At 37.4% G+C, this 27240-nt stretch overlaps 1 protein-coding gene across 1 annotated transcript; it reads left to right on the forward strand.

Annotated features, from left to right (window-relative positions):
- The first annotated feature begins 1479 nt into the window (after positions 1–1479).
- On the forward strand, positions 1480–27240 carry LOC129275288 (tRNA (cytosine(72)-C(5))-methyltransferase NSUN6-like). The gene is made up of 9 exons (XM_054912091.2): positions 1480–1752; positions 9991–10149; positions 10667–10868; positions 11395–11545; positions 12129–12289; positions 20519–20707; positions 22170–22324; positions 22589–22714; positions 23492–27240. The coding sequence occupies exons 1-9, from the start codon at positions 1681–1683 to the stop codon at positions 23678–23680; spliced, it is 1404 nt and encodes a 467-aa protein (XP_054768066.2). The 5' UTR covers positions 1480–1680; the 3' UTR covers positions 23681–27240.

Raw genomic sequence — 27240 nt, forward strand, 5'->3', positions numbered from 1 at the left:
TGGCCTCTAGGCCTACATGTATAGCAACATGCTCATGCATTCAAAGTTGAAATGCAAAATGCCTAAAGAGTTCATTGACGTGCTATTCTAGTCACCTGCACGCAATTTCCGAATCTTTCTATGTCTGGCATGATTACATATCTTTTAAATTTGCCTATATATCAATATGAAAGGAAGCAAAAGTCATTGAACAAAGACCTTTACGAACTGGTCTAGTTTTTTTTTTAATTATAAATGAATAATCTTCACCCGCGACATTTATTTATATAGATAGCAATAATAATTGATATAATACTGTAGGCCCCTTACTTCATATAAAGTAGGCCTGCATTATTCACGTTTCCATTATTTATGATAATGACATAAATAAAATACTAGTAGTCGATGGCCATTAACCTCGAGACCAATGATCAAAGAGAACCTACAACTTAAATGTAGCAACCTAATTATTAATTCATAAAAATAACTAATGAGAAAGAAAAGGATGCCAAATGGCATGATCGGAGAACCAGATATGAGGATGCATGAATGAGCACATATATAAATACTGGGGGGCACTGTCCTGTACAATCAATGACCTGGGGTATATGTGCGGCCCTTAAGACATTTTTTTTTTACCACATGCCAGCCGTTCCCAAGCAGAACATTTTCACCCAGTTGGCCTTTCAGCCACTCTTTTCAGGCGTCAGTTCGCAAAGATGAATTCCCAAATTCCAGTTCCCATGCAAGAAGTGGCGTACCTAGGATTTTCCACAGGGGGGGGGGGGGGGGCAAAACCGTCCGCCAAAATATTTGACAAGCAAAAAAAAATAAATAAATAAAGGTCTTCAATCACAAATAAAGGATTTTGTACCAGAAAAAAAAATCAAGCTCGTCAGGGGGGCAATAAAGGTCTTCAAGCTCGTCAGGGGGGGGGGGCAAAAAAGGTATTTCAAGCTCGTCAGGGGGGCACGGATACGTCCTTTGCATGGGTTTTGACTCGTCAGGGGGGCAGACTGCCCCCCCCCCCCCGTAGGTACGCTAGTGCATGCAAGCACCCCCATATTTAAGGGTAACTTTTTTAGTCCTTTAATATTAGCTCCTCATTTCATAACAAGCTTTATTTAAGATTTTGGGGCCTCACGCCCCTACTCTGTACTGGCCCGTTCCAAATCCGAGTATGTGGGAATGTCACGGTGGAATTTAAATAAACTTGAGTGAACCCCCCCCCCCCCCCACCCCCCGGCTATATGAATTAGAGCACCATCCACTGAGAGCTAGAGAGGAGTGACTTGATGCGATGAATTAAGATAAGAAAATCAGTAATGTATCTATTGAAACTGAACTGAAGAATAAATACCAAACTGAACATAATTGAATATATACCTACGTGCCTAACTCCGGGGGGGGGGGGGCACCAGGGCCTACCTAAACTGAACAGACCCCGGGGACAAAAGCAAACCCAAATTCCTCCAGCCCCCATCACGATCTTCCATTCATCCGATCCTGGAAGATTTTTTAAGTGGCGCGCCATGCGCCGCTGTGGTAGAAAATTTGGACCGGCTCCTTGCATCCATCGATCCGCCCAGCTCCTCCGGCCGGCGCGCTCCGAGCTCGGCTCGAGTACTCCGATCCACTAAAGACGAGCTGGCTACGCCATTGGCGCTACATACGAATCGAACCTCTCCTAATTTTCTCGATATGAGTTTCTCTGACATTCAATTCAAGCATGATATTAAGGAGTACTTATCTGAAAGATTTACCAGAATCATGGTAGGAATCAATATGCTGCTGTTTTCTTAAGTCTTTATTAATTGAAAAAAAAAACCAGAGTTTCGCCTAGCTGTATCTATCACTCACTATCAGTGAGTGGGTGTGTACGCCCAGAGAGCTCGCGGGCGCGGCCGGAGCTCCCTGGGTTTATAATAGGTGTGTTAGACGTGTGACTGTCTGTGAGTGACCGGTAATTTCCTCTTTTCTCTTTTCCCTTTTTTTTTCTTTCTTTCCCCTTTTTTCTTTTTTTTTGCTGTGCCCCTCGCCCACCCAGGATCCGCCTATGCAGAGCATCACCAATTCAGAAAGCAATAGAAATTCCTTCTAATCCTATTTTTCCCGTTCCGGAGACCCAGGCTCAAATTTGTGATTTCTCATTCCAAAGTATGCCCTTTATGAACTACTCGGCCAGTCGGCTCAGAGCCATAGCACTGGTCCCACCGAAGCTCCCACACCCGCAGCTATAGCTTGCGTTATATTTGCATAATAATCTAGACTGGTGAATTGGTCTAAACCCCGTCATGTGACTAAAGATAGTTCCAACCAATATCACAAAATTGGCAAAAATGCCATGAATCCAGGTATCTGACGTCAACCCCGGAATAGTACCCCGAGCCGTGACGTCTGATGTAAATAGTTCAAAAGCTATTCATTGGTGGGCGGGGCTTAACCCAAACTCCTGTGCACGTAAATGTGCATATATGTGATCAAGCCAGGGGCCACACAAAAGCTACGGTAATAAAAAGAATTAAGGAATTCCCAAAGATTGCTTTTCATTTAGTTATATCTACATTCCTATTTGATGTATTTAATTCCAATGATGGATATAAATCAAATATGTATGGCCTTCGATCAGAGGCTTGGTGAAACTATGATCCCCTAGGTGATGCAAATTTGCGACCATTTTCCCTCGGGGCTGCGCCCCTCAGAAAAATAGTCGCATTCCGGCCTCACTTCGGGAACCATAGTTCCAACCACCTCTGGTGGCCGTACATATTTGTTCACAAGCTCGATATGAATCTAGCAAAACGCTCACGCGTTTTTTTTCCATAGCCGCCACCAATTATGCCTACGATCTAATGAGTTCCGGAGACCCCCTTTTGTGATGTGGTCAGTTCCAGAGCATTGTATTTTTAACAATCGTTGATCCAAGAGCCTTTCCGGAGACCCCTGTTTTAAGACCAGGATTTAGTTCCAGAGCCCCTTATTTTTTTGTTTTTGGTGCAGCACATAGGTATTATGTTATAATTCGAGTACCCATTTGGGCACGGGCGTAGGACCTGAGAAAATATCGCCATAATCAAGGCATTTTACACTCATTCAATGAACAAGGTTATGATATAACCTTGTTCTCTGTTGTATCTCCTTGTGTGGCAAAATAAGGGTGGCAATGTTTGGCTTATTTTCTCTTTTTCTTTGGGACAAATGCTTGATTTTTTTACACTGACAGTTTCCATTACACCTATTTATCTTACAACTTGGCTCTTAAGTAAATTTGATTCTTTAAATTATTTTTTTCTTAATTAAAAATAGAGATTGAAAAATGAAAATTTTCTTGTCATACATACTTTCCACCAATAGAGGGCGTACACAAAAATATGCCCAAAATTCAAGTTTTTGAGCGCTCTGGTGAATACAAAAATTATTCTCAAGTTACTAATGAAAAATAAATTGCAACTGTAAGGAAATTAGTCATTTTGGTCACAAAATTGAAATTTTAATGATTTTTAAAAGTGTGTGCTCTGTACAGCATTGGCATACCATACTATGGTCCATAGTCCTACCTGTAGATTCCCCACAGGCAGGATGGTTGCAGTGGACAAGTGGCATTTTATGGAGATGGAGAATCATCCAACACATTCCCTTTAATCTAAAAGCCACTTTGATGCCGCTAGGATAAAATATGTTAGACATGTTTTTCATTTGATTTGTCTTGCAGATTTTAGACAAAAGATTCCTACCTAACTACAGATCAACTTACTGGCCAGATACAATAGGAAATATGCTTTTGTAATGATAATTACTTATTGCTTCCTCTTGTTGGATACTCTGAGTAGACACATGGCTAATTTTTTGACAGGGGAAAGCAAAAAATTAATGTTGCAATGTTTATTGAAATGTGATTTGAAATTACTCGCTGTCAAATGGCCGCAACTGTGACACGTAACATCACAAATAAATAATATTCTCTGAGGCTAATCTTAATTTTTTTGTCATTTGGGTGTGTATGGAAATTTGTAAAAATAATGTTCATTTCAAAATTGTCTAATTCTGATGGTTTTTCACATTTTGAAATTGTTATACAATATTTCACCCCACTTAAAGGCATAATAAGGCTTTGAGATATTTTGTCATATGTGTTTGATATCCACATTTTATGATCAAAGGAAATTTGAATATTCGCAAAATCTATTTTAAACTTTAATTGCTTTTCAGTTTTCCCATGAATTTGGCGGCATTACAGGTCACCACCAAAGGCTTCATAAATTAATTTGCATTTCTTTGTCATTCCATCTTTTTAACCTCCATGCCTTAACCATGATAAACCAGGTAGTGCATTAAATTCAATTGAACTTTGAAGCAGCACTTAACTTTTGGAAGAAGAAGAAATTTGAATATTGTTCTTGGGATTTACTTTCTCCTACATACAGGCTACACTTGTTTTTTTCTTTCAATGGAATTTGTATTTGCTAACTTTCTTTACTAGAATCCAAGTTCCAACTATTAACTAAGGGCGTTTTCACATGTGAATAATGATTGCGATTGTAATCTTGACTGTGATTTATTAGCATTCATGATTCTAATCATGTTCTAGTTTGGTTTCACACGTGCTGAATATTATTAGCCTTATTTTTCACCGGAATCATCATTCAAATAACTACCGTGTGAAAGGGCAGTAAGTAAAATCAAATTTCTCTTACTTTCTTCCTTCCTTCCGTCCTTCCATCCATTCATTTCTATGATAAACCCTTTCCTTTTTTCTTTCTAACTCTTCCTTTTCTTTCTGCCTATTTTCATTTCTCTCACCACCCTTTCACACGGTGAAAAAAAAATTGTAATTTGAATGATTCCAGTGAAAAATAAGGCTAATGACAAATTTTTAGCAAGTGTGAAACCAAACTACAGTGTGTATAAAAAGAACAGGACAGATTTGAAAAGTCTATAAAATTTTTGTTTCAAATTATGTCTATATTTGGGTGTTAATAGGTGCTCTGAACTCTTATCTTTCAAATGCCATTAAAAAATTTAGTTTTGTTCATGCTTGAGCGAACACGGAATGTTTTTGTCTGGGGTTTAAAAGGAGACTTGCGCCAGAATGGCATAAAATAATAAATATGATGATCAGACTTCTTGCTAATCAGCAGACTTCCTCTTAACCTTTTCATTATCTTTGCCGTAATTTTCAAATTATGCAGTCAAAATTCATTTTCAAATCTATTTATTTGCTTGAATTTTTCTGATTCTTTTTAATATGCTCTCTTTTAGCTTTGAATATTCTCCTCAAGCAAAAACAAAGTATAGGAGAGCATGTATTTTTTTTTCTCAAATCCTTTCATTGTGTGCTCCAAAGGTTATGGTGCCTTTTGAACAGTGCCATACAGATGGGTGGGGGCTCAGGGATGCTCCCCCCTCAATTTAAAAAAAAAAGTGGAAAGGAAAGATAGAAAGTAAAATATGATATCATTTCCTGAATATTATGTCAAAATCTATTACAAAATTTGATATTGCAATAAAAAAGTGGGAATATTTGCATGCTGCTCCGCTTGCTCACAACTTTTTAATACATTTTACCCGATCTGCCATATCTAGCTCCTTCAAAATTGACTCAATACACCATTGCCATTGAAAGACATGAATCCCTTCCTATTTGTCCTGTCAAGCATATAATTAAACTTGGTCAAGGAATCAATAGCCCCTTGAAAATGGATTCATGTCTTTTAAAGGTACCATAAGTTATATAATTTGTTTCACATTATAAAAGGATTTGAATAATTACAAATTTTCCCAATTAGTAATGCAAATATTCTTGCTTGGGTTGACAAAAAGTCTTATTTTCTTTCTTACGAAGGAATATTCAAAGGTTAAAGAAGTTTAAATGAAAAAACAAAATAATTCAAGTAAATAAATAAATTTGTGAATAAAATTTGACAGCATAATTAGAAAATTATGGCACAGATAATGAAAAGGCTAAGAGGAAGTCTGCTAATTAGCAAGAAGTCTGATCATCATTATTACTTATATTCTGCCATTCTGGCGCAAGCCTCTTTTTGAACCCCCGACAAAAACGTCCTTTGTTCGCTCAAGCATGAACAAAATTAATTTTTTTAAATTTGCATTTCAAAGATAAGATTTCAGAGCATCTATTAACATCAAAATATAGATATCATAATTTGAAACAAATTTTTTATAGACTTTTCAAAACTGTCCGGTTTTTTTAATACGCACTGAAGAACATAAACTAATCACGAACGCCTGCAATCATCATTATAATGATGATTTAAGATTCATGTGTGAAAAGGCCCTTGGTCATTCTTTCTGCTTAATTCATGTCAATCTTTCCTTTTTCTTCCTTCCTTCCTTCCTTCCACTACCCGGGGCGCATCGTGGTCTAGTGGTTCAGACTCTTGCCTTTCAAGCAGAGGGTCGTGGGTTCGAATCCTAGCCATGGCGTGTTTGCCTTCAGCAAGAAATTTATCCACACTGTGCTGCACTTGACCCAGGTGAGGTGAATGGGTACCCGGCAGGATTGATTCCTTCAATGCCTGAGGATTTTGCAATTGCGAGATTATGCGTTGACTGTGACATTATGCGTTGGATGATTTTGGCATAATGTCACAGTCAACGCATAATGTCGTAGCTTAAATTGCTAACGCATAACGTCGCAAGTCTTAACGCATAATGTCGCATTGGTATTTTATTCAGGAATCAAGTTGCAGATAAGATAAGATATGTTTTCACTCAGTAATTTGATCAAGCTATGTCATCTGAACGTTTTTGAAAGTGTGTTTGGAGGGACAGGTGCGAATGCAGAGGGGGGGGGGGGGAGTATTGAATTCATTAAGATGAAGAGTGGTCAAGAAGAGTGATCCAACTTTTTGGCCTGCTGGAGTCCAGGGGCAGAGCACGCATACATATGTGTTTCTAAAGCGGGATTTGGCCAAAGGGGGTGGGGTGCAGAAGGTTTTCATCCATGTTTCCCCGATCTTTCCTGCTAAAAGCCAATTTTTGCTGTTGGTTTATAGAGGGAGCAGTCCCAACTATAGACTGAAGTTATTTGTACAAACAAGATAGGCTATCTCGCATTGCCTAAATAGATAATGAGAGCGCGAAGCGCGAGTTCAACTTAAGGATATCGGTTAAGGGTTAGCATTGAGGTGAATTTTTTTTTTATAGATATTTCTATCAAAATTGCTTTTAAGATAATCTTTGATATCTCAGGTTTCAAAGAACTCAGTGTGTAGAAGCATCTCACTAGACACTGTACATCATTTCATAATTTATATAGCTAAAATCCATACATTTTATCCATATTATAAATCAATCAAAATATTCGCAGACGGACATTAAATTCATCACGGACAGACAATGAGCAAATACTGAGCAGATTATGAATTTAATTTTAGTTCCAATTTGCAGTGAAAAATGGTACTGAGAATTATTCAGAACTCAAAAGGATGGAAACCTACAACTCTTTACAATTTTTGTGAAATCCTTCTTTGGCTGTTATTGGGGCTTAATTGTTGTAAGGAAATATTTTTTTAAACATAATTGGAATGCAGATAGAGTTGGAAGCTATATACATGTATGCCAAAAAGCAGGAAATGAAATAGAGCAAGAATAAGTCAAAAGCTACATATTTCTTCAATTGAAGCTTGCAGAAAGTGATGGAAAAGAAGAAAGTAGAATGCATATTCTGATAAGCAGAAAAAAAAATCATTTTTTCCATGTACAAACCTATGGATTCACAATGCTTCTAATACCCTTTTCATAAACCCATCCTCCAATTAGCCGCCTAAGAGTAATGCGGATAATTCAATAAAAATTGCGTTCACAAACTCCAAAAATTATCCGCATTATTTTTACGAGGCCCGTCCTGAAAAAGGTGGATTATCGTCATGGCAACCACACACACCCCCTCCGATGCGGCTGTGTTGGAAAAGGGTGACCTTGTGACCGCACCATGGCAATTATCCGCATTACTTTGGAATGCGTTCATAAAGTCAAAATCTTGTCCCGATGCCGCTATTATGCGGATAATAGCAGCATCAAAATAATGCGGATAACTCTGGTCCTCCTACGATTTTACGACCAAATTATGCTGCTATTAGCCGCATAATTGTGTTTATGAAAGGGGTATAACAGAACATGGCATCATGTCCTTGAGGCTTGTGAAAAGTACAAGAATTCCTTTTTTTAAAGTCCATTTTGGAGCTAATTTTGAGCAAATTGCTGATCTGGTAATCTGAAAATGCATACAATTCATATAAAGCTTGCACTGCAGTGTTTAGAAGTTTAATTGGTATTTGATTTCAATTTTGGATTCGGTCAGGGCCTAAATACATGAGGACTGTTGATGTGAAGGGGTGTCTCCACTTTAATATGGACAAAAGATGAATTTGAAGAGAGCCTGGACAAGTGTTGTGGTCGTACTTGATCCACCAAACAAGCATAATGATCAGCAACCTGTGAATCTTATGGATTTACTTAATGGACATAAAAAAAATATGTGCTCTTCGAAAATGAATGCCTAAAAATGTATGAACATGTATCATCATGATATATCACAAAAAGTATCAACATGATCATTGATCCACTGGATGTTGATTTGGTACCAACTATTCTCTAAATTGAAAAGAAGACAATGTGCATTAGGATATTTGATTTTGAAAAGAACTGTGTTTAAAAGCAATCATATGCCTTATTTTGTGTGTCTAGCATTGAAACCATGTTGCTACAACTTAAATCAATTTGTAGCAACTTGATTGTGCAACTAATATTGTTTAATCATATATAAAAATGTACAAATCATCAATACAATAGCATTTGTTCCCCCAAACAAGTAATAAGAACTTCTTACAAGGTACTTCCAATGTATTTTAATTGTGTCCGTCCGTGATGTCCGTCCGAGATGTCCGTCCGAGATGGAAAATATTTGCAATTCTCTCAGAAGTTTGATATTGGTTAAGAATTCAATATGCTGAACATAGAAGCTAACATACCTGAGTATAAGTTGCATTAACAATTATTGGTCAAAGTTAAGTTATTTAGATAGAAACAATAAAAATGTTCAAAAATTCTGAAAACCACATTTCTATCATGTCCGTCCGTGATATGGCACATTTAGTGGATACCTATGTTTGTAGGTAACCATGGCAACAAACTTTTTTCATCATTCAGCATACTTTGTCCTACCCTTCACTATAAAACACAAAGGAACCATGTTCATCTTATTCCTAATTTGTTACAAGCCTTCAAAGTTTTCAAAATCTATCAAATGTCCGTCCGTGATGAACCGATCATGCTCGATATTGGATGCATTTAGACCAAAGCAATGAACATTCTGAACAGTTTTTGGCAGTATAAGATATTCGAGTGTGAATCGTGCAATACTTTTTTAATATAGGCCTATTGACGGCACATTCTGAGTTACAATACGAAATATAATTTATTTTTTTAAATGTCATGAACGACTATGAAATGTAAAGAAATTTGTATTTAGTTTTCAGCTAGATGTCCTTACTCTCTCGCAAAATAAGTTGAATCGCATGTATAGCGATGTGCACAGATGAATGGTGGTGTGCGTATACTTGCGTTTCAATTTCCACACATTACAATTTTTCAAAGTCCATCCCCTTCTGACAATGAATTCGATACTGACCCCCTCCCTGCATCCGCACATGCCCCACCAAATACGCTCTTCAAAATGTTCATAAGACAGAGCTTGCACAAATTAATCAGTGAATACATATTTTATGATAACTCGAGTCCTGAAGCAAATATCGCTGCAACATTATGCGTTAAGACTTGCGACGGTATGCGTCAGTAGAAAAGCTACAACATTGTACGTTGACTGCGAAATTATGCGTTGGTGTGACAATATGCGTTGCTGCAACATTATCGGTTGTAACAAGGCTTAATATCTGGGCCTTACTGTGTCACAAATGTCCCTCAAACAGTACTACTAAGCAGTACTACATCTTCTTCCTCAAAATGACTGAATTCTATTTTGTTTTGCAGTGTGATCTGGATGTGGATTGTGATGAGAGAAGAGGAATATGGTTCAACAAACTTCTTGAGACGTTGCCCATCCCACCAGCTTATACGATTGTCAGAGTAAATGAGCTCTTGTCTCATCGAGATGAAGTTCAACAACTCCTCCAGGAACGTATTAACAAGGTATCTGTTAGGGACAGTCCTGATGTTTGGTGTCCATATTTTTGTGCAGATTCTGTGTGTATCTATGTATAGAAAAATCTGCAATGTCTCAATTTTCAGCCTCCTCCAAGTTGTCCCAATTTCCTTGGTCTTCGGGTTGGCAGGTACATGTATGTACTGGTAAATACCATTGGGTTTGATATCTACATGGGATGTTTGTCCAAAGTTACTCATTACTTGCCACTTGCAGTCATAATTCCTTATGCACTAATTGGGAAGGAGTTGGGCGACATGACTAAAGTAAGAGTTTACTTATGTAACTTTTAGTTAAGTGTGATTGCTCCACTGCTCCTCTTGTACCCTACCCAGGTCATACCTTTGATGAAATATTTAGCAAAATTCCTACTGCCTGTTTTCTCTCTTGCCTTCATTTCTATATTGTATTTGCAGTGTTTAAATGTGTTCATTAATAGATTAATTTATTATGTATTGCGATTTTCTTTTATTTATTGTTTCTCTTTTCCCCGTTTCCAAGCAGCAGTACGAGCAGAAACGAGTAAAGCCACCAGCTGTAATTCCGCACCCACTTCTGCGGGATGTCCTTGTCATACCCAGTGGTCATCGTGATGACCCAGAGGTCAAGCCGGAGAGTATTGAGGTCATCGTTGACCTTGCATGTGGGATGGCCGTTCTGAGGGGAGCAGAGATTTTTGCACCAGGTGTAATGGCGGCCCCAGTAGGTACACCTCTTTCTTCTTAGAGAATTTTACCATATTTGTGATCAGACGAACAAAAATAAAACTTGAGGCAGAGAAAATTCTAAATCTGATAGTATATTTGTATATCATGCATCGGCATTTTGATAATGCAGATAAAATGAACAAATTTGTAGGCACTTTGGAGGTAATAAATAAATGAATACATGAATAAATGAATAAATGAATACATGTACATGAATACATGAATAAATGAATACATGATACTTGAGAACATGAATACATACACAAATACATAAATACATATATAAATAAATCAATCAATCAATAAACAAAAAAATGTTGCTCCTGAGCTGAACAACTGAATGTACATTATTTGTTGTGTGATTTACCTCGCAGTAAGTTTAAATGATCCGAGTTAAGCTTCATTGTCGCTCAAAGTATTCCCAGGATAGTAAGCTCACTGAGCGCAATAGATGTGCTTAAACCAGTGATGTTGCTGTGATACTGCCTACTTATTTTTGCACTCTTTTTCTTTACATTAATGCAGTAATGAACAGAGGCGACACAGTTGCAGTCTACTCAGATGTAAAGGGACTCTGTCGAAGAGGCATGACTGCAAAGTTTGAAGGTGAAAGGCTGTTTTTAGGAAATGGGAAGGCAGTCTTGAGCAGACATGACATCTTTGTCGCCTCTTCCAGGTTTGTTGATCACCATCTATATTTTTACTTTGAAAATGTGACGATCCACCTCAAAACTCATCAGCAATACGCATTGAGGTTTTTTATTGAGTGTAAATGGGCAGATCCCAAGCTTTGTATTGATCAGCAATAATCTGACCAAGTCGTCAATTGAATTAAGAAAATCTCAGTGGGAGCTTAAGATGAAAGAGAAAACTAGGGTTGAAGTATGGCTTTTCTCAAGCATGACACATGCATCTGTGAAAACTGGGTTATACTTCCAGCAATCTAGACAAAAAATGATTTAAAAAAGAAACCTTTTGTAACTCCTTTTAAGTTTAAAAGAATTCATATTTTGACAGATTGGAGAAGACTTACTGTTTAAGATAACCTAGTTGACCAAATTTTGATACTTTGAGGCCAAATTACTTTTTTGCCAAAGTAGCATTGCTTCTCAGCCAATCAAAGTCAAAGAAAGTTGTCGGACAAAAAATGTTGATGAAATGCTCCCCTGGTCTATGAAGCAAGATTTTTAGAGGGTATTATACTTTCAAATAAAAAAAAACATCAATTCGTTTTATCTGTCTTTTATTTTTTTTATTAGTGGAACTGCTGTTGTAATGACAGATCCTGTGTTTGACTGCCCTTCTCTCAACTCCATCCTTCCATCAAAGATCTTTCTGCAGAATCTTCCTTCCATCCTAGTTGGGCACATTCTTAATCCCCAGCCAGGGGAGAAGGTCCTAGACATGTGTGCTGCTCCAGGTAATAATAAAGAGTACTGATACAAAATTGGGGCTTAGAACAATGTGAAAATTAATAATAATGTTTGTACCCCCCTATAAGTACCTGCAATTCTACAACATGTACATGTAAATAGTACATTTACTTTGGTTTCCATCACCATTTTCTGTTCACTGAACTATACATAAATAAACAAATGAATGAATAAACTAATGCTGGAAGCTACATTTTTTGAAGCACCTGCTGGTAGTTTTTGTCTTTACTTCAAAACTCTTGCCCTAATCTAACTTTTACTTGCCCCGGGTGATCAGGTAAGCGCTTGTGTCGCACCCTGGTGTAATGTCATGAAAAACGTTAAGACGGTGTATTGTTGCACGGATCCTTGAAGAGGGGAGGAGTGCTGCCCCATGCCCCCTTGTGATTTATTTATTCTTTAAAGTCAAGTCCACCCCAGGAAAATGCTGACTTGAATAAATAGAGAAAAATCAAAATTTCATCAAAATCGGATGTAAAATAAGAAAGTTATGACATTTTAAAGTTTCCCTTATTTTTCACAAAACAGTGATAATGCACAACTAGGTGAATCAGTCGATGATGTCCATTACTCACTATTTCTTTTGTTTTTTATTGTTTGAATTATACAAATATTTCATTTTTTACAGATTTGGCCATATGGACCAACTTGACTGAACCATATAGTATTAAACAATGCTAATTCCACATGTTCGGGGAGGAATTAATCTTTGTATCACTTGACAATGAGGAGAAAATTTAATATTTCATATAATAAAATACAAAAGAAATAGTGAGTGGATGACGTCATAGTCTCCTCATTTGCATACCAGCCAGGATGTGCATATAACTGTTTTGTGAAATTAAAGGCAAAATATAACATCGCTCCCTGTTTAAAAAAAATCAATGTTGATACCAGAAAATAGTATGGGTATAACAGTTACAATATTAAAATGCCGTCATGAAAATCTCACATCACAAAAATCATTGGATATATTTATAAAAATATGAAATATAAGTGACCCTCTTTCAGTTGCAGGAGTCCGTTGTGACAGAAAGTTCGTTGCATTTCAAAATTGTGCCATGTATTTATTAGTAGCGCCCTCTTCCGATGAGAGTGTGCAATGCTCATAGATGATCGATGATTGGTGCTCTGATGTGTGGAGGCGGGGCAACGAGCGACGAGGAACAAGTGTTTTGCTTCTAGGAAGTACGTTCCCATATACACATCGGCGTTTGCGAGGTGCCATTGCAGTTTGGCCGCTCAGCGTGTCTCTGTTTACAAAGAATCCCCACGTTTCCACTGCCGTCATGTCCTCGCACTGATTGCGAGCGCTGATTGTGTTTATGATACGGTCTCATGTGGTCGTAAGAGGTCAAAGGCCAGTCTAGTGTGTCTGTGTGACTATTTATAGAAATCCCAACACCACTTGGATTGATGCCTGCATGTTCGAACCAGGCATACGCATGCATATCCCTGCTCCATGTAGGCCTATCGTAATTGCTATCTACTCTCTCTGTGTTTGGCAATACTCAAACTGATGAGGGGGGGGGGGGGAAGGGGTGGGTGCGGTGCGGTGTGTGAGTTCCTTGGTTTGCTCCAAAATTGTTACAAACGGTAACGGTCATTTTTTAGTATCGCAACTGTAAATTTATGTAAAACAAACAGCACTTGTTAATAATTATGACTTTGTTTTCATGATTATGTTTGCATGTTTTATGGGTTTGTATAGCTTATAATAAGACCATCATGATTATGTTTGTTTTGTTTTATGGGTTTGTAGCTTATAATAAGACAAAATGATTGTTTGAATTTTAAATCCCCCAAGTATTTTTGCAACAATCAAAGTAACAGGGGCCGCGGAACGTTTTTCAAAGTGGGGGGGGGGGGGGGCTGACCATCATCGGCTAAAAATCACAATCATATGGTCATTTTTACGTATTTGTACACGGTTTTGGAAAGGGGGGGGGGGCTGATGATGAGCCACCTCGGTTCCGCGGCCCCTGCATGCTAGAACGTAGTCAATTTGCAATTGAATCTGTTTCAACATCATCACGATACTCAACGGGACTCTGTTATAGTTTGTAGGTCTGTGAGTTCCTTGGTTTGCTCCCGAGTATTATTCTTCAAAATTACAAACGGTAATGGTCATTTCTAGTATCGCAACTGTAAATTTATTTAAAACAAACAGCACTTTTTTATAATTATGACTTTGTTTTCATGATTATGTTTGTTTTGTTTTATGGGTTTGTAGCTTATAATAAGACCGAAATGATTGTTTAAAGTTTAATCCCCCAAGTATTTTTGCAACAATCAAAGTACCAGGGGCCGCGGAACGTTTTTCAAAGTGGGGGGGGGGGGGGTGGCTAGCTGAGACAACTTGTGGGGGGGGCTGACCATCATCGGCTAAAAATCACAATCATATGGTTATTTTTACGTATCAGTGTACACGGTTTTGGAAAAAGGGGGGCTGATGATGACGCCACCTCGGTTCTGCGGCCCCTGCATGTTAGAACGTAGTGTAAAATTTGCAATTGAATTTGTTTCAACAACATCACGATACTCAATGGGACTGTTATAGTTTGTAGCCTATGCCTAGGCCTTTTATTGTCCAAACAGTTGTAATGTTTGTAATTATGACTATTTGTTTTATGCTTATAATTTTTTTTTCGCTTATACTAAGACAAGACGCGGTAGTTTTAACTGATCCATTTCAAGTTGATATATATTCATGGGCTTACAGGAAAAATACTTATAAGTCTACAATAGTATTCATTATAGCCTTGGATTACATCTTTCATTTTATGAATCGTGTAGGCCTATAATGTTGATTAAATTTTGTACCCCTATTCTGGTTTGTGTGTGATTTATATATTACGAATCACTGGCGGATCAAGGGGGCACATCCTGCCCATGCCCATGCACCCCTATAACAACGTACAACACCCTCAAAATTGTAAATGTAAGTATCCCAAGTGTGCAAATTACCTATGCAGGGGGCCCGGTATGGAGCGGCATTGCGCCCCCGTCATGGATCATATAGCCACTGATTTTTTTTTCTGAATTCATTGCACAACTTCCCCTGAGCCATGCACCGTTCAAGAACAAGTCCACCCAAACAAAAAGCTAATTGAATAGAAAGAGAAAAATCAAACAAGCATACCACTGAAAATTTCATCAAAATCGGAGCTAAAATAAGAATATTATGACATTTTAAAGTTTCGCTAAATTATTTTCACAAAACAGTTATATGCACATCTTAGTTGGCATGCAAATGGGATGACTGATGACATAACCCAATCACTATTTTTTTGTACTTTATTATTATGAAATATGAAATATTCTAATTTTCTCCCCATTGTCATGTGAAATAAAGTTGCATTCCTACCCGAAGATGTATAATTAAATTGTTTTAACATTATCTGGTTCAGACAATATAGGGTCCTAATTTTCAAATCTGTAAAAGCTGAAATGATATATAATTCAAGCAATAAAAACAAAACAAAAATAATTAGTGAGTGACATCATTGACTCTTATTTTGCATATCATAGTATTGAGCATATAACTGTTTTTTAAAAATCAGCGAAACTTTAAAATGTCATAACTTTCTTATTTTACATCCGATTTTGATGAAGTTTTCAGCGTTATTTTTGTTTGTTTGATTTCTCTATCAAACAACTTTTTTTTTCTGGGGTGGACTTGACCTTTCAGGTAGGCATAACCTTGCCCAGCGCACTTGACATGATTTACAGGCCTAGCCTATAATATATCGATTTCACAACCGAAGAGTTGTCGAACATATTTATTTTTAAACGAGAAAATTCTTACATCACCTAATGACCAGACCCCGTCACTGAACGAATTTATGAAAACATATATTCCAAAAAAGGCTTTATATGCTTTGTGCCAAAAAGAGCTTGTCAAAAGGAGGAAAACGCGGCTACGACCAGATATAGATATTAGTTTTATGGCCGCAGACGTTACACCGGGCTGAAAATGTCTAAAGTAGAATTCACTAAAATTTTATCAAATTCTGATAACAGCAAAATTATTAAATTTGAAAGTTTAGCAATATTTTGTGAAACTAGTCGTCATGAATATTCATTAGGCATATGCGGATCCAGGGGGAGCCCGCCCCCCCCCCCTATTGGCGGAGCAAAAAAGAAGAAAAAAAGGAAAGAAAGAAAAAAAAAGGAGGGAAAAGAGAGGGGAAAAAAAGAAGAGAAGGATGACGAGTGAATAAAATAAGATGAGGGGAAGACTTGGAAAATAAAAAGAATCTTTCATGTCACTAAAATTTTCGATCGCGCTTCACGCTCGCATTCCCTGTTAGGTGATGTACATATCTCTTTCAATATGGAGCTTAAATATCAAGTTTGGAAGTCAATATATATTTCACCTCGGAAATCAAACTTTCATTATTTTGTGTGGTTTCCAAATCAATTTTTAAAAAGTGCTCTTTAAAAATGAAAGTTTTATGGTCTGAATATTAAAATTTCGGCTCGCGCTGCGCGCTCGCAAATTTTGATTTATCAGGTACCTATCATTTTCGTGTATTCCATTTAGTTTTCAAAATATCCCTTTTTCAGGTCTAATTGTCAAAACGTATCAGATAGCGATAAATGCTCGCATTTTGATTGGCGAGTTATGTATGTCTCAATATTTATTATACAACAAACTACTTAAAATCCTCTTTTCAATACAGTTTATCAAAAATTTTGGCTCGCGCTTTGCGCTCGCATTAATGGTTAAAAATAGATTAACTGATGCATCGTATTCCTAATTACAAAAGTGCTTGAAATGTCCAATTTTCAGGCCACAATATCATCAGATTTCTCACTCTCATTAGGCATTAATAAATAAGATTTAATAATTACACTGTCTCTTTTGTTTCATCTTGCGCTTAGCAAGAGGAATATGAAGATAGTCATCATTTTCATATGATGATAGGTCCTAAGGATGTCCCGGTCCAATGTCAAAACTTGAAGTAATGATAATGAAAAATATCAGCTCTTTATTAAGTTCGAGCCATATCCACCTCACAATTTTCCTTCAAACTGCTTGAAATATAGAGCTGAAATTGACTTTTTCAGATCGGAAATATGAAATAGTTGATTTTCATGATAAAAGATGTATTTAGAATGCCTCGGGCTAAATCTGAAACGCGCGCGCATGTTTATTCAGATACTCAACTTGTTCTCTATATGTAAATCATTATCCAGTTTTAGAGCACAATATAAAAATTTTATGCTCGCGCTTTGCGCTCGCATCATTAATGTAGGAAGATCCCCTATTACTCATCCTTTTCATGATTTACAAAACATGAGCAGAGTGTCCCGATTTTAGGTCTAAGTCTCGATTTTTTTCGCTCGCGCTTCGCGCTCGCATCAATTGTTTAGTTATATAGCTATCCTGTTCAAGATTACAAAAATTGATAGAACTGATTACAAAAGATTTAAATTCTTTGTGTAGAAATGTCAAAAATTTTCAGCTCGCGCTCGCATTATTTGATTGTTGAAATATGTAAGGTCTTCATGGCTATAAGTGCAAGCAGTCCTTAACGGGTACCTTTTCAATCAGTTCAAAACGTGTATAAAAAATTTCTGCCTGCGTTTTGCGCTCGCATTATTAATGTAAGGAAGACCCCCAATTACTCATCCTTTTCATGATTTACAAAACATGAATAGAGTGTCTCGTTTGTAGGTCTAAATCTCGAAATTTTCCACTCGCACTACGCGCTCGCATCAAATGTTTATATATATATATACCTATTCTTTTCAAGTTTCAAAAAGTGCTTAGAATTTCTATTCTTTAGGTCAAAATGTAAAAAAATGTCAGCTCGCATTATTTAATTGTTGAAAAATGTAACGTCTTCATGGCTAACTGCAAGAAGTCTGTTACAGATACCTTTTCCATCAGTTCATTTCTGCTCGCACTTCGAGTTCGTAGTAATTATTTAGTTGCATATACTTCTTTTTCAGGATAACAAACATTGCCTAGAATGTTCAAATTTTAGGAAAAATACATTAAAATTATTTTTAAAAAAATTTGCTCGCGCTTCGCGCTCGCATTATACGAATAAGGATTATGATAGTGTATATTCATGTTGATTTATTTAAGAATAAAGCTAGGAAGTTACTATGAGGACTACCCCTTCAAAGGAATAAAACAAAAATCATCTTCGAGCGGCCGATCGGGGAAAATATGGCTGGAAAAAAATCCTGGCCCCCCCCCCCCTATCGGCGAAGGCTGGATCCCCCCCTGATTAGGTGGTCTCATGATGTCAGATCCCCACTTGCTCTTTTCTTATGATGGTCTACTAAATCGATCAGTTGACAATCAATTTTTTTTAGTTCATGGAGGAAAAAAGGTGAATAAACCAGGTAATAAAATACAAAATAAATGAGTGAGGATATGACATCAGTTGCCCATTGAATATTTATGAAGATATGTTTCACCAGATAATGCAATCTTTAAAATGTCGTAACTATGTTATCCCTTGTCCGGGCCGATCGATTTTGATCAGATTTTCACTGTTTTGTTTTTCTGATTTTCCTTTATGTGTTCAAATCATATTAATTTCAGATTTAAGTACCCCTTTAAAAAACGCATTACAATTGCAGATTGCAAGTATCAGGCAGTTATATCATGAATGTTTACAGAACAAAAATCACAAAAATATATAGGCCTATAGGGAAACAATGCTGTAACAGAGGCCGAAATTATAACATAACTTGTAAATATACTTTTGAAGAAATATAATTGTTTCACGATTTTGTTCGATCGACAAATAAAGCCAGATTGCCGATTGTAGTAGGCCTATATTGTAAAAACAGTGGCAACCCCCCCCCCCGAAACGCGGCGCGTATGGTAGGGTTAGGGGATTGGAGGGATTATGTGCATCCCTAATTTGCATACCGTACCTATCAGTCCAAAAGTGCGAAACATGCGGCTTTTGGAAAGCCATGCTTACATAAGGAAGGTTATCTCTGAAGTGCATTATTGTAAGTATCTGTGCGACACTTTTCTTCTCCCTACCTTCGTCCATTTCGGGTTTTTTTTTCGTCTAACTTTTTACTTTTCGAGTTGAGCACAAAACACTGCGGCAAACCAAAGAACCAACTACCGTATAGCGCATCACTGTCACACGTAGACTCTATGTACACGTACAGCGCATCCGCTGTATGGCCGGTATAAACGTGGTAGTATAGTTGCGTAATCCATTGACTGCATGTGCTGCAGTTGATTCACACAGGCACAGAGCAATCGCATGTATCATGCATGCCCATATATGGATGGAACTGCGAGTTTGATTGGCAGACCTACACGGTCTCTTATCACAGAGGGAGGCAGACAACGTTTTTTTGAACTCGGCCGTTGCAACCGTTTTGAATTATTATCGGCACGATAGAAATTATACAAAATCTTCAATTATAACCTATCAAAAGCATTTCTTTCGATGTTTTTGTTGGTTTCAGAGTTTTTAGGTTGATAGAAAGGCATTCATATACATATTTCATCTCTCACTTGATTTTTTTTAAATAACATGTCTACAACGTTAGTCTTTGCCTTTAAGCAAAACTTTAAAATGTCATAACTTCATAATTTCGATTTTGATGAAATTTTCAGTGTTATGCTTGTTGGATTTTTCTTTTTATTCAAATCAACTTTTTGTTGGGGTGGACTTGTCCTTTAAGAGCAAGAAGAATGGCAAATTGTTCTGCAGTATGAAGAGATATGTTTGTGAAGTGTTAGTTTGCTTTATAGCCATTATGAATTATTATTGATTGTTCCAAAATATTTGCATGTTACTGATTATTCAATGCCAAAATATAAAAATTGCCAATCAGGGTTGAGCTCAATTACATTCCAAATACATTCCTAATTACATTCCAGAGATGATCCAGCTACTTACCAGCTTCTAATTAACATAACAATAACCTGCTTAAGCCAGCCCAACGAAAAGTTATTGTCAAGTTGATTATAATCAGGTCATTAGCAGGTTATTGTTATGTTGATTAGAAGCTGGTAAGTAGCTGAATCATCTCTGGAATGTATTAAAGAATGTATTTGGAATGTAATCGAGTCCAACCCTGTTGCCAATTAATGAGTTATGCCTTTATGTTTGGTTTGTCAACCTAGATGTTTTTCAACCTAGAATTTGTGTATTACACTATTAGACTTGCCAAATTTGTACAAAGGCTGTGATGACATTTCTGTTATTTTGTTCCTTCAGGTGGCAAAACAACTCACATTGCAACTCTCATGAAGGACCAAGGAACAGTTGTAGCCCTGGACAGGGCATCCAAGAAAATTGCAAGGATAGAAGCGAATGCAGCAGCCCTTCACTTGAAATGCATCAATGCCTATTGCTTTGATGGTACCAAGGCGTGCATCACTGGAACAGAGATGGCAGAAGGAAAAGGTATACAATATATGTATTTCCATCTTTAAGAAAGTGAAAAAAATATCCATTCATCTGATTGATTGGAAACAGTGGGATCTCACCATGTATTTATACAGAAATAATGATAATGAAGGTTATGATAATGATAATGATAATGAAAGTTGTGATTATTATATGATTATATTATGTAATTATTATTGTAGAGCAATATTCAACAACAATGGTAAATTTCCTGCTTGTATTTTTATGTTATTGGCAATACCTTAGTTCTTGAGTGCTTTGCAAAATGCTTACCCCTATCATCAAGTTGCATTTAGCATGCCTGCACAGGAGGTATGCATATTCACCACTCCATGGGGAGAATTCCAGCTATAGCAACCAATATCTAATTTACAAAGCATACTGCATTGTCTTATGATCTATGTCATTGCCTCTCCCCATTTGACAATAGGATGGGGAGTGGCAACTTGTTCATTACTGTGTGTGTATTTGAGTTTTGTCAGACGTGGATCAATCAGATATGATTATTTACGTCTGGGACCGACTTTTAACGTCACCATCCGAAAGACGTGACCGGGGCTAGAACCTCGAACCTCTGCATCAATTTGTAACTTCCCCACATAGCTTGGATTACAGGCGCACGCCACAACGCCCAGTTACTAATAATATGGTCCATTTATATAGCGCAGTTACTATATACTCTATATATACATGTACTCTACTTCGCTTGATACTAGTTATTAATTATTACCCGGGCTGTAGCTCAGCCGCCGTATTGGTACTAAAGCATCCAAGGAATAAATCCTACCATAAAGCTGTTCGTAAGTTACGAACGAACGACTGGTGATCCTTTATAGGCACTGAATCCACACCAATGAAATTTTGTTGCACACAACTTGCCTTGAGAGAGGATCACCAGTCATTCGAAACAGGATCACCAGTCGTTCGAAACATTGTAACATCGTTCGTAATTTCGCTCGTAACGTATGAACAGCGTTACAAGACACCAACCAGGTACCAATTTTCCTCACCTTGGTCAAGTTGATCAATGTGGGTAAATTCCTTTGCTGAAGGAAAACATGCTTTGGCTGGGATTCAAACCCACGTCCCTCTGAATGAAAGAGGAGAGTCATAACCACAAGGCCATGACGCCCCCAGTGCCTTATTAAGATTCAAGCACATGACCCTCTGATAAAGGCAGAGTTAGAATCATCTTCTATGATTGTAAAGCAATATTCATAAATATTCAGGGTTGCTTTTTACCAAACCTGGGCCTCGTTACATAAAAGTTAGTATTACAGAACTTTGCCATCCATTGGTAATTACCATGGTAACAATGCTCATCAGCCAATCAAAATCAAGGATTCCATGAAAGTTACCATTGGATGGCAAAGTAACCAATATATTTTTTAGGTAAAACGGGCCCTGATCAGAAAAGGTATTCTTATTTACTCTTTCTTATGCCTAATCTCTTTTGCAGGTGACTGTCAACCCCCGTTTCCTAGGCTGACCTTTGACCGGGTACTACTTGATGCCCCCTGTAGTGGGTTGGGTCAGCGACCAAGGATCTACAGTAAGATGAGTCTGAGTGAAATAAAGTCTTATCCTGCTCTTCAACGAAAACTATTTTCTTCGGTAATTAACCATTTTAAGTCATTCATGTTGAGTTCCTGCACTATTTAGTGAAAAAAATATGTGATATTCTGATATATTTCGGGTAGCTTTTGTTCTTTAGTTGTATTAGAGATTTCTTGATAATGCGATTCTTATTAAATCTCACAACCGAAGATTGTTGCCATAGTATTTTAAGTTCTGTTCAGTCACAAGTATTCCTGTTTGCGTGATATATCAATTTGGTGATTGGTTTTTATCTTGCTTGACTCTCTGCTTCTTTTTCAGGCGGTAAGTTTGCTGCAAGAAGGAGGCACCCTAGTTTACAGTACTTGCACAATCACTATTGAGGAGAATGAAAGCCTTGTCGTCTGGGCACTCCAGAAACACCCAGAAATGAGACTAGAGAAACAGGTTAGGATGATACTTCAGGGTTCCCAGTCCATCAGGGAAATCGGGGAAAATAATTTTATTCTTTTCCAATCAGGGAATTCTATAAAAAAATACCTCAAATCAGGGAAAAATGCCTCAAATTAAGGAAAAATCAGAGAATTTTGATAAGCCCAAAAGTCGAAAGCACGGTCGTCAGTCAGACTCTTGTTATATTTTGTTGCATATCAAAACAACATCTATTGAATGACTGGTTATGGTGGATGGCTGTATGGGGAGAAGGGAGGCCATTGCATGCCTGTGTATTAGTACTAATTAGTTTTATATTGTTTTTATACTGAAAATACATGTAATTCACTGCAACAACTTAGAAAAGATGCGAAACTGGGAATGCGTTTAAATAATTATCAGGGAATTTTTAAACTTCATCAGGGAAAAATCAGGGAATCTGTTTTCTTGAAAAGCTGGGAACCCTGAATGAGCAAGGGTATTTTGAAAAGGAGGCACCTTCATCTACAGCACTAACATAATCACAATTGAGGCAAATGAAGACCTTGTTATTGGAACAAGGTACAAAAAAGGAAGATCAAAATAGAAATCAAGGATTACGAGAAATCAAGAAATGGAGAGAGAGGGAGAGACATAGAGCAGGAAAGAAAAGAAAGAGAAAGTAAATATTTTAGAATTAACTTCTTCCTCATTTTTTGCCCAATGCTCACAAGGTTTGCTACATTAGTCTTGGAGTGAAACACTGCGACATTAAGATTTACTAATATTTTTCTGTTCCATTTCTGTCCTAAGGAACCTCATTTGGGTGGTCCTGGTCTTCCCGTTCCAGGACTGAGCAGAGAGGATCAGCAGAAGGTTCAGAGGTTCACACCAACATCTCACCTAGCCAGTAGCAATCGGGGAAGAACAGTGACCTGCGACAACGACACAATAGGTTTCTTTGTAGCTAAATTTGTGAAATTAACAACAGGTGACAGATGAGTGATTGATTGTTGAAGTTTATATGTGGATTACAGTCCAAAATGATATAATTGAAGAAAAAAAATGCCTACCTATCTATGACTCTGAATGTGATAAAGGTCTTGGATTTTTGTTATTCATTTTTCGTATGACTTTGTAAGAAGCTATGATGAATTTCAAATCTTATGAAAAATGGATAAGAAATATCTTGATAAGAACAGATCCTTCCTATGTGTACTAAAGTATCTATTTTTCTGATAAAAATGCTAAATTCCATTCGTTAATGATCGTTTTTTCTTTATAGTCTATTTGTTATTTAACAGTTCTCAAAAAAATATTTTTGAGCAAGTTTTTAGTTAGGCAGTCTTGGTGGAAAGTAACAAATGAAGGCCACATATTTTTAACCTTATATCTTTTTTTTTCAAATTTCATTTTGAATTTGTGTCGGTATATTAAGAACTGAATGCACCAAAAGTTGATTACAACTTTTATTCACTACATGAAGACTAGATCTAGATGTAAGGAAGTCGTAACAAAAAGAAAACAACAAAAATGTCCAAATATTGCTAACCCTTTATAGCGGGGTGAAAGTTGGGATTGTTAACATCGAGAATTTTGGGGAAAGTTTGTTTGCCTTCCTGTTATGATATGTATTGTTTTCGTAAGACACATCTCAGAATTTAACTCATCAAACAAGACTAGACTCCCTTCAAACTGTTGAAGTTGTTTCCTGATCCTAATGGGAGCCGTCCTAACAGAATTGGGTGATAGCTCTACCCCAAAACTCCCAACTCTAAGACCAACAGGATTTTTATGTGTTCTATAGTGGGACGAAAAACATTAGGTTGCTTAAAACATTCAAAGGCTAAAAGCGAAGCATCCAAATATTTATCCCGGCTATCAAGGGGAACATCTACAAACATTTGTAAAATATTGGCACCAATTAAGACTTTGCCATTGCCTGTCTATATTCCTGTTTAACAACAAGAAAATGTCCCATCTTTGAAGCTCCAATAATCTGTAGCGGAACCTGGACATACTCAACTATAGGTAATTCAGCCCCATTCATACCTGAAAATAAAAATCTTGATCTTCTGTGCCAGTCGCTCGTTAAACTAAGCTTCATTGATGAATGATGCTTCTGCCCCATCGTCTTACCAAGGAGTAGGTATGTCAAATGAATTGATCAATACTTATCGACTTTTAGCAACTACATGTACCTTATCTTCATCTTTGTGATTACTCTATGAAACAGAGGCTCTGAGTATTATGAGTCTACCTCACCTGGCCTACTACAGTGGGGGAGGTTCCACGTTTCCTGGCATGACCGGTCCTTGCCTCCCATCTTTACTCCCTTGATTCCAATTAAATTTACAAACCCTGTTACTATGTCCCTGTTCATTGCAATTATAACATACTAGAGTTGGGCAATTTATCTTACGATGACCAGTCTGATTACAATTAGGACAATTCACTTTGCGATTAATTAACATATCCAGTTGTCAGAATCTGATCCCCCCACTAGGTGGCGGGCTTCGTCCCTCATCTCTTTAAAAGTTTCAGCCGTCCCAGCCAATTTGAGGCGTTTCAGCTCCAATCTAACAGGTCCACTACCTGCCCCAGCTGCAAATTTGGCAATGAGAGACTCCTTCATAAGGGTAGAGGTTTTTGCATCAGTCCCTAACTTGATTGCCCTATCATACAAATAGATAAGATCTCTTCTAAATTCCACCGTGCTGTTTGCAGTGTGGACTTGGATGGCTGTTGACCTTGTTTCGTGTGTTATGCAAAATTCATCTAATATATAAATTATGATTGCAAATTAAAAAAAAAAACTGTCCACATGAGTCTTGCTCTGTAAAGTAAGAGCTTCAATTTAGCAATTTAACAGTTAAAAATGGTCCGCATGCACTCAGGAGCACCTTCTGCGACTTCATGTAGTCTGTAAACTTGAAGTTTAGGATTTCGCCAAAAGACCACTCAACAGTGATGCGTACTTTGGTCATGGCTGAATTAAATGCCTCCTGGTCTTGAATAATCCGTACGGTTGTAAAGGGTGCTTGAAGTTGTGGTTGCAATGGGTCTGCGGGATCCCCATACAGACAGAGTGTATTCCCCACTGCGTCCTGTGATCTAGCCTCCAGCTTGGTCAGGAGCCCAGATTCATGCAGAAGGAATACGTCATGCCTCCTGCCTTCAACTGGGCCAGAGAGATGGGCTATGAGGCCATGGGGGGGTTGTCACCGACTGATACTTCAGCTTGTTGAGTCTCTTATGCCCATTATACATCGCTTGCTGGTGCTGATTTGGCCCGCATATTGGCCGAACAGTTCCGTCAACAAACCCCCAGCAATTGCTTTGAGCGGCACCCTTCCTATGTGTGGCATCAGCAAAGGCCTTCAAGTTCTATGGGGATAGCCAGGGCTGATCTAATGAGGCAATGAGGTGCTTGTAACTAATATAGATGAAGTTAGTAATCCAATTAAATGTCAAGCAGAGTTGAGGAACTGGACGACCATAGTCCTTGATGAGGTCACCGTATCTACAAGGATATGCATACCTTTGAAGGGTGATGCACAAGGCTTCAAGACCATTGATACTCTTCGGTACCCCCAATGCATGCTTCAGCCGATATATGTCAGCTTTCTGAAATCTGTAGAGAACAGAATACACAGAAACTTAGTTTTCTAATTCAATAGATTATATCAGGTTTTTACATAGAATTTCAAAAAGACTGCGTATGGAAAATATTCAAACTGAAAATATGCAGTTTCATGTAACTTTGAAAACGTTTAATGTGTTTGCAAATCCATCCAAGGTTGTGCAGCTTTTTTGGGTTGCAAATTCAGCCATATGAATGACCCCTTATTTTACTACTCTGAGTTTGCAATGGGTCACATTTTCTTAGACTTTTGCAGAGTTTTCAGCATTTCAATATTTGGAAGGGTCCCACTTTTACTGATTTTTCAGCAATTTGGTATAGGGATGGGTTGTAAAAACAAGGTAAAAGTTGAAAAGTATAGTTATGGGTTCCATCTGAAAATCTTGTGCGGTACACCTGTACCAAAAATTAAGGCGAGTAACCCCCCCCCCCCCCCCCCGAGGAAAGACTAGCATTTATTTATTAATAAAGTACATTAAAAGCACCAAGGTATTGATTGCCATTCAACCCAAGGCCTAGTCCCTACTTCTCACATATTAGATTTTTATCTCATCAAATATATGCACAAAGCATGTAAACACAAAATAAAAAGGCCTCATTTAATACAAATGTGCAATTAACAAATAGATCTATGCATAGATATGCCATGAAGATTATTCCAGAAATTTACATCTGTTTTTTTTCCTCTATTTTTACCCGGTCATTACAACATTCGATATGAAATAATATCAGTTCAAATACAACAGCAACTCACAGGAACATAATGGGGACAAAGAATAAAAGTAACAAAGAGATCCGGATTGTGTTGTGTATCTGCCTGTTAATTGAAAATATCTGTCAACTTATATACTCTTGGCCTCTTGGCCAACATCAAAATAGTATCCACGGAAACATAAAAATATTTGAATAAACAGAAAGC

The sequence above is a fragment of the Lytechinus pictus genome, chromosome 13 (genome assembly GCF_037042905.1).
Source record: "Lytechinus pictus isolate F3 Inbred chromosome 13, Lp3.0, whole genome shotgun sequence".
NCBI lineage: Eukaryota > Metazoa > Echinodermata > Echinoidea > Temnopleuroida > Toxopneustidae > Lytechinus > Lytechinus pictus.

Excerpts from the sequence above, each read along its gene's own strand:
- LOC129275288 (XM_054912091.2), top strand. The coding sequence starts at position 1,681 with ATGAGTTTCTCTGACATTCAATTCAAGCATGATATTAAGGAGTACTTA. Across the intron at positions 10,150-10,666 it reads TCCAGGAACGTATTAACAAG|CAGTACGAGCAGAAACGAGT; the intron begins GTATCTGTTAGG and ends GTTTCCAAGCAG. Across the intron at positions 12,290-20,518 it reads AGACATGTGTGCTGCTCCAG|GTGGCAAAACAACTCACATT; the intron begins GTAATAATAAAG and ends TTGTTCCTTCAG.